The sequence below is a fragment of the Callorhinus ursinus genome, unplaced genomic scaffold (assembly GCF_003265705.2).
Source record: "Callorhinus ursinus isolate GAN/ISIS: 27379988/994484 unplaced genomic scaffold, GSC_fseal_2.0 scaffold1, whole genome shotgun sequence".
NCBI lineage: Eukaryota > Metazoa > Chordata > Mammalia > Carnivora > Otariidae > Callorhinus > Callorhinus ursinus.
The window spans coordinates 85301422-85310322 of record NW_027397063.1 but is presented as its reverse complement, the minus strand read 5'-3'; the positions used below and the strand labels follow the sequence as shown (position 1 = coordinate 85310322).

The window sequence follows — 8901 nt, the reverse complement described above, 5'->3', positions numbered from 1 at the left end:
CAGCTCTCCGTGCCTGGTCACAGCTCTCCCCTGTCCCCGCAGCTCTCTGCGCCCGGTCACAGCTCTCCCCTGTCTCCGCAGCTCTCTGTGCCATCGTTGCGACCATCTGGTTCCCCGTGTGCGCCCACCGCGAGACCACCATTGTCAGCTTTGGCTACTCCCTGTATGCGGGCTGGATCGGTGCTGTGCTGTGCCTCGTGGGTGGCTGTGTCATCATCTGCTGCGCCGGAGACGCCCAGTCGTTTGGTGAAAACCGTTTCTACTACTCTTCGGGCTCCAGCTCGCCCACTCATGCCAAGAGTGCCCACGTATAAGAGAGCTGCTAGCCTGCCCACCGACGTGCTGCAGATTCTGCGCCCGTGGCCCTGGGTTTGCTTGCCACAGGCAGCGGGAACCCGCTCCAATGCCAGGCTCCAAAGCCAAAGTTCTAGAAAAGCATCCTGTCTGGCATTTTTTAGTCTTAATACCCCTCTCCCTGTTCGTTGCCTTAAAAGGAATCTTTAGCTCAGAAAATGCCCACACACTTTTCTCATGGTTTTGCCCATTATTAGCTCTTTTCTTGGGCGTTCCTTTGTTGTTCACCAGTATATATATGTATATGCATATGTATATGTATATATATTTTCCTCTCTCTCTTTAAATTTTAAATATCTTGCAAAACATTGCTGAGTTGGGTGTGGGGAAAGAAATAAAAGACACCTTTCAAACTGTTACAGATGACAATGGGAGCCTCATAAAGATGCCTCTCTGTTCACTCCCTCCTCTTCGGCTCCAAGGTCATTTAGTTTTAAGTGATAGAAAAAAACAGAACTGGGGACATGAGGTGGGGAGGGAGGGGATTGTGGAATTTTCCCTCCATGGGAAACTTTCCCTTTTGTAAATCGAGGGCAAGGGGTGGGGATATTTTTTAGTTTGTGATTTTACATTTATCTGTACATACTTTTTCAAGATTGATCATTTTTATAACCATGGTTTTCCTGAAATTCTCAATTCATCAGTATGAAGGAAATGAACCAAATAGGCCTTAATTATATGATAAATAACAGTCCAAGTGAATATAACTCTAACTGACATGCCACAAAATATTTTTGATTTCCAGATTTGTATGATACAGTTTTTAATCCTACACTTGCATATGCTTCAACCTAACACATTTTTAAAGCTTTTCCCCCCCTTTCTCTATTTTCATTTTGTTAGCATCTTGAAGTGGTATTGTTTAACATAAATCATGCTGTTGAATTTGGCTTTACGGGTGTAAACACTGATGCTGTATCAGTATTTGAGACCCCAAACTCTCCAAACATTGATGGTGCATTTTGTCCTTTAAGTGAAACCTGTGCAATAAAATAACAGACTGTGTGCAAAAGTGGCCTCGGTAGTCTGTCGTGTCTAGAGGTGCCATCCATGGATTTTCACCATTCTCATCAATTTCTACTAGTAATTGATAGGGAACCTGGTCGTGACTCAGGAACAAGCCATTCTGCCTGCCCTGAGTGATGAAAACACTCTGTTTCATTCACTGTACCATGGTGGTTCTGCGTGGTCATAAAAGTGAAACCAGTGGAGTGACGTTATAGCAACTTTGAGTCATACATAAATGGGCAGAAGTCAGAAACCAAGTCCCTAGCATTACACAGATAAACGTTTTTGTCTACTTTGAACACTTAGGAAAGAAACTGGCTAGGTATAAAGGGAAGTATAAAACAAACCCCCTATATTGGATATTTTGGTGATAATATCTAAATGTAGTGTCCTCAAACATATGCACATAGATGTTTGGAAATTTTGGACAAAGATAGACACATCGAGTTGATTCTTGTTTGTTTTCTATTCCAGAAACTCTGTCAAGTTATGAATCTGCTCTAAAAAACACAGATTACAATCTACGTTGGCAGTGTTTTTCCAAAAATACTAATTCTGTTAGCTGATAATATAATAGGCAAACATTTCCTCTTTGGAAATATCCATTTGGGCTAGTCATTCTGGTAGATATTTGTGTACATTAGGAGATTATAACTATTTCTAAATTACTTGTGCAGAAGAGACAGTCTTCACATTGACCAAAATATTTGCTTAGTTATGATAATATTTTATAAGGATACAAGTCATGTAATTGTACTAGAGGACTCTGTCTAATAAAAACTTGTCAGGGTCTAATGACTGTGGGCTTGAAAGGAGCAAAAGGCATCCAGGGGGTGTGGACAAGTAAGGCCCCACATACCCTCTCTTTAGCACTGCTGGCTTGAATCTCAAGTGTTTCAAGTGGTTCTCCTCTTTTCCTAAGGATGTATGTACTCACTCAGCCACCCCCTTCCCTGAGGCTGCTGCTCGCTTTCCCACCTGAGGGAGCATGCTACATGAGCCCACTTTTCCCTGCAGTGAGAGAAGACACACCCCAAATCTCTCCTAGTTGATCGTTGCCTGCCTAGTTAGGAAATCCCATTTGTAGGTCATAACTACAGGATTGGGTTTTATTATCATTGCTAGGGAGGGAAGTAGGGAGGGTAGCTGTTCCTCCAGAACAGTGCTGTCCAGAGGAATATAATATAGCCACATAGGTTATTTAGAATTTTCTAGAAGCCACATTAAAAAGCTAACAATGAGCAAGTGAAATTAATTTTAATATATGCCGTTTAATCCAATATATCCAGAATATTGCCATTTCAATACATAATCTATTACTAACGGGATCTTTTATGTCCTTCTTTTTGTATTTCATTTTTTGGATTCCAGTGTGTATTTTCCACTTACAGCACGTCTCCATTTGTACTTGTCACACCTTCTGGACTCAGTGGCCACATGGGCTAGTGGCTATTGGATTGGACAGCACAGCTATAGAACACCAGGGTCTGTTCCGGCAGTCATCAAGAGGGATTCAGTCTTGATGATTTTGTCTGCTCTCAGTAGAGTTCCATTGGAACGGGGCAATGCAGTGACAATAATTGTCACCCAGGGGAAAACAGTGACACTCCCCCCGCCCCCATCACAAGTAAAATAGCAGACCTAAAGTGCTCTACCTGAATCGCAGGGAGAAGGGAATTCACACTCTCAGGACATGTTTGTGTCAGGAACTTCACACATTTAACCCTCCCCACAGTCCCTAGTGTATAGGGAGGAAAATGAGATGTAGAGAGTTCAAGTTATTCATCAAGTTCAGATAGCCCCTAGAGAGGAGTAAAATTGGATTTAAGTCTATCTAATTCTGAAGCCCTCGTACTCTCATATATGACTCACTGCTAGGAAGTCAGGTAAAATGTAGATTCGTTCTCCTCACCCCTAGATACCCCTCAGTCGTTCTGGGCTGGTACCCAGGAATCTGCATTTTGATCACACACCCGTTGATTCTGATGAGATTGTCCTCATGCCCCACTTTGAACAACAGTGAAGGGAAGGGCCTCTTTCTCATGCCTTTCTGTTGCACAGCTAACCACCCCCATCCCGCTTTTTTTTTTTTTTAAGATTTTATTTATTTATTTGACAGACAGTGAGAGAGGGAACACAAGCAGGGGGAGTGGCAGGCAGAGGGAGAGGGAGAAGCAGGCTTCCCGCTGAGCAGGGAGCCCGATGTGGGGCTCAGTCCCAGGACTCTGGGATCATGACCTGAGCCGAAGGCAGACGCTTAACAACTGGGCTACCCAGGCGCCCCTCTGCTTTGATGGTCCTTGGAGGAGAGATGACTTTGGGACTTACATCCAGCTTTCTCCCTTTTTGGCCTTTTCTGAAGAGACCACATGCAGGGAGATCTTTGGGTTGAAATAAACCGGTTCTATTCATGCTTTCCAAGAATTTGATAGCCACCAAATTAGAGAAAGAATGTTTCAAGGAAATCTCTGCATCTAGGGACGCTGGTTACAACAACAGCAACAAAAAGGAGAAGATTGTGTACTTAACGAATACAAGTTACATATTTGTGCTGAATTGGTAGTTTGGAATAACAATAGAACAAGGTTTGGTTGTATCTTGCCCCGCATGAGTGGTTTTTTTTTTTTTTTTTAATTTCAAATCTGCCCGTCAGTGTTTCTCTATACAATGTACACAATGTGAACTGCAACATCTTAAATGTTTGGCAGGACATTCATGCTCATGACATCACATGCTGGGAGGACAGGGAGGCCACTGTAGGGCTGGCCCTGGGGAGAGGCCGATCAGTGCTGCCATTGAGATGTGCCCACAAAAGAGTGTGTGACAGCCAGATGTGCAGCTTAATGGAGACTGACCCAGAATTGTAGGGGGAACATTGGCACATGCTGCTTAATGGCTTGAATAGCAGCTCTTGAGGGATCTTATGTTTCTCTCCCTCACGCAGAATCTCAGAGCTCAGGCTTTGTGGCCCTGTGGCCGGGGGAGGGAATGGAGATGGAGGGGCTTGTCACTGCTCCATGCCCCATTGTTGAAACGAAAAACGTGGAAATGTTAAGCCATTCCTAGAGGATTTTGGATTTTGGAAGGTAAGAATTGCTTATGCTCTACATCAGAATTAACTTCCCAATAGTAAAGGGCACCCAGTTGTCATGGCCTAGGGCTTTCTTGATTTAAGACAGTTTTTTTCTCTTGTATTGCGTTATGTAGAGCTGTGCTTTTCCAACTGTAATGTGCATGCAGATCACGGGAGTGTAGAGTGTGGGGCGTCTTGTTAAAACGCAGATTCTGAGCCAGCAGATCTGGGGTGGGGCCTGGGATTCTGCATTTCTAACAAGATTTCAGGAGATGCTGATGCTGTCGGTGTAGACTCCCACCTGGAATAATATATACTCATTAAAGAACATTTGAACACTTTAGAAAGATGAAATAAGAAAATAAAAAATTACCCATCATTTCATCATTAGAGCAATTTCATATATATATATATATATATATATATATATGGTCATTGTTTTATGGTAAAACAAAAACCTCTAACATACTATACATATGGTTTGTAATCTATTTTAAGAAAAACTTAAAATGTCCAGAGAACATTTTCCTGTATCATTAAATGCTTTTCTAAAACAGAAATCTTAATATCTCCACAATCTTCCATTGTTTGGATGTACCATAATTTACTCAAGGAGTTCCCAAGAATATTTTGGTTATTTTGGTTCCTTTCTAACTCTTCAAAGCAATTTTGCCACAAACATCCTTATAGGTAAGTCTTGCACATACACATAATGATCCCTTTAAGATCAATTCCTAGAAAGGAATTGCTGGGTCACATATTCCACAGTGTTTTAGGAACAGTTTATTTTTTTGATAAAGGGGTGCCTCGCTTCCTCCAGCTCTTACAATAGGTGCAATGTATCAATTTAATATGCTGTTTTAGAAGAATTATTTGAAATATTTTACACTTCAGCTTTGTGCAGTAACATTATCATAGCCAATGAGGTTTATCCAAGGCACAATTATTGCTAATTGAAATATTTTACATTTCAGTTATGTTGAGATGGAATTATACAAAGAAATCCTTGTAATAAATAGTCAATGGAAAAATTCCAGATCATGATAGGAGAAAAGGTGTGAGAGAGGAGCTTGCTCTGCATTACAATTCTGCTTTAGTTGACTCTGGTCTATAGGGGGTCCAAAGGTGAGCATTTATCTCCAGGAGACCTTGTGTAGGGATCACTCTGATGCCTTGGTTAGGAGTGGGAAGCTCCGGGAGCATGGCTAGCTGAATCATTATTCTTTGTTTTATTTGCTGGCCCCCTCCCCCCAATATCTATTAAGCATGAGACAAAAAACAAAGCATGATAAAAATGAATTCCTTGTCCTTGCCCCAAACTTTCTAAATGTTAATCCTGTGCATATGCTGAAAGAGAATTGACCTGGGTTCTCTTGCTGACTGCTTTTATTTAAGTTATGTTTCAACAAAGGGTCAGAAAAAATGCACATAAAGCAGCTTCTAGAGACATGAAAAGGCCCAGGACTCTTGGATGAAGGCAGCCAGGGACCTTTGGGTGTTTCCCTTGGTCCTGCTTTGGCTTCCATGAGCAGAACAGAACTGTTTCAGCACACAGTTAGGAGGCCTCCCTTGCCCTGTCCAACCCAGGGGCTGACCTGGAGTGCTGTTCTTTTCTTCAGTTCTGGGCTATGCCAAACCCTTCCCCCCTTTCACGTTGGTCTTTCCTGAACCAGAACACAGCTCATATTTGCCTCCATCACAGACTGTCTAAGCAGGGGTCTCAAACCATTCCATTCATTATTTCTGAAGTATGGCATGGGGGTCACCAGCAAAAGACTCATTCAGTAAATGTAGATTCGCGGGTTCTATCCCAGACCTATAGAGACAATGTCTGGGGTGGAGCCTGGGACTCTGCATTTTGTTTTTAACATTTATTATTATTTTTTTAAATTTTATTTATTTATTTATTTATGTATTTATTTATTATTTTTTAAAAGATTTTTAATTTATTTGACACAGAGGGACACAGTGAGAGAGGGAACACAAGCAGGGGGAGTGGGAGAGGGAGAAGCAGATTCCCTGCTGAGCAGGGAGCCTGATGCGGGGCTTGATCCCAGGACCCTGGGATCATGACCTGAGCTGAAGTCAGACGCTTAACGATGAGCCACCCAGGCGCCCCTATTTTATTTATTTTTAAAAATATTTTAAAAAGATTTTATTTATTTGGAGGGGGAGGAGAAGAGGGAGAGGGAGAGGGTCAAGCAGACTCTGCATTGAGCATGGAGCCCAACATGGGGCTTGATCCTAGGACCTTGAGATCATGACCTGAGCTGAAACCAGGAGTCAGACGCTTACCTGACTGAGCCACACAGGCGCCCCTTAAGTTTATTTTTAAGTTATCTCTACACCCAACGTGGGGCTTGAACTTACAACCCTGAGATCAAGGTCGCATGCTCTACTGACTGAGCCAGCCAGATGCCCCCTGGGAATCTGCATTTTAAATGACTCCACAGGTGATTCTAACATACCCCAAAGTTTGAGAACCATTGAACAAGCTTCAGTGAATGTAGGTACTAGAAGGATATCTGGTCAGATGAAGAAACCAGAAGCCAGAAAGATTGGTGATTTACCCAAGGCCATAGTCTAAGGAGTCATTTCTCATTTCCTAGGACTGTAAAACAAAGGGGTTGTGGTTTAGGGGAACTGCTCCTTTTTTTTTTAAGATTTACTTGAGAGCACACGGGTGTGTTGGGGGAGCAGCAGAGGGAGAGAATCTTCAGGCAGACTCCCTGCTGAGTGCAGGGCCCTGACACGGGGCTCGGTCTCATGATACTGAGATCATGACCTAACCCAAAATCAAGAGTCAGATGCTTAACTGCCTGAGCCACCCAGGTGCCCCAGAACTGTTCCTTCTTTGAACTAGGCGTTCCATCAGAATGAGGTCTTCCCTTGTCTTACCTGACCCCTCCTCCCTGGTCTTGGAGCAAGCACCTGACTCAGGCTCAGTCAGTCAGGGTACCTCCCTGGCCTGAGCGGACAGGGATAGCCCTTTCCAAACCGGAGCCCATCCTTTACTGGAGCTGTGGGTCAGAGTGCATTCCTCTCTGACAGCCAGAGTGGGAAGACGTGAGACTGTTAAGTTCTCAGAGCTGTGCTTCCAGCCTCGTGGAAAAAGTGAACCTGGGAAAATGAGGCCAAATGTTGGAGGGAAGTAGCGATAGAAGGACAGAGAGCGTAAGGGGGCCTGGTTCCATCGTTTCTGACACCAGCTTTACAAATACTCTTTGGTTATACAAGCCCATACCTCCATTCACCCATTTACTTTTCTTAATTGAATTCTGTCAGTTGCAACCAAAAGAATTCTGACGAGGCAGAGGCTGTGGTTATGGGCACAGTTCCCACAATGCCCATGCTAATTTTCGCCTCTTCCTCTGGGCCTTGTGCCTTCTCTTTTGCGAGCTGTGTGGTCTGCATGGGACTCCTTTGCCACAGTCAAAGGTCCAGAAGACGGATGTGTGACCCAAGTCAGGCCAATCAAGTTTTCAGTTCTCTCCTGGAATTTTTCAAACTGAAATTAAAAGGGGTTCTTTCTTCCCCAGCTAGGAGAGTTTCCAGTGTCCATAGCATCCATCAACTTTGTGAAGCACCTTGTCTGTGGGAGTGGAGAGAAAGAACAGAAGTGGGAGATGGGGAGCAGAGAGCCCAGCAACATTCAGGTGTTGGTTCTAGGTGACCTGGGAGCCACCACCATCGTTTTTGGGTAAAGCTAATCTGAGCTGGGGTGCCATCATTTGTAATAAAAAGAAGTCCTCTCTAATACAGGGCCCCGTGGTTTGACTTAGACCTGGAGCCTGAGGCCGTCTCCTGTTTGGGCTGCTGCTTGTGGTAGGTTTATGCAGGGTGGACGGCTGGGGTTTCGTCCCGAGTGTTTATACTAACTGAAACCCACAGACACCCTCCTCCCAGCCACCACCATTCTCCCCCACACACCCCTCCTCCCATGCCAGCTGCTAAGTCATGGTTCAGGGAAACGGAAACCACCTTAGGATGACAAACAGATTTTAATACAGGGACTTGGTTGTAGATATGGAACAGCTGAAAAGCCAAACGGGATGATGAGGTAACACAAGAGTTGGTAGGAGAAGGAAGCCACTGGCAGGGGATGGAGAAGCCATGGGAGGAGGCCATGTGACCAGAACCCAGAAGCTGGGGCCATCTTGTTAGGGCTGGGACCACGGTGGGTAGTAAGGGCTGAGAGAGAGGGAGGGGCTGTCCTGCGGGATCTGGGACCACGGAGGAGACTCAGCCCCTGCTCAAGACGCCACCAAAGCAGAGTGAAAGAAGGAGAAATACTCTGGTTTTGCCCTTCTTCCTACCCTCTAGTCTTCTGACAGTGCCTGTCTTTGGCAGAACTTGACAGAAGTCAGCAGAGGTCAAAGGACCTGGGAAATGTACGCAGAGAGTGAGAGAAGGGCAGGAAATGGTTCTCAGAGCACGTGGGCAGTTGAGTCTGAACATGGTGGAGC

General features: G+C 44.3%; 1 protein-coding gene and 1 pseudogene across 1 annotated transcript in view; both read left to right on the top strand.

Annotated features, from left to right (window-relative positions):
* Positions 1–1366, top strand: part of CLDN11 (claudin 11) — a 15135-nt gene extending 13769 nt beyond the window's left edge. Inside the window, exon 3 of the mRNA XM_025869634.2 lies at positions 82–1366. Within this exon, the coding sequence (XP_025725419.1) occupies positions 82–314 (233 nt within the window). The 3' untranslated portion in view covers positions 315–1366. The remainder of the gene's footprint in view (positions 1–81) is intronic.
* Positions 1367–5327: 3961 nt separating this feature from the next.
* On the top strand, positions 5328–5460 carry LOC112834218 (U4 spliceosomal RNA; annotated as a pseudogene).
* Positions 5461–8901: the final 3441 nt, after the last annotated feature.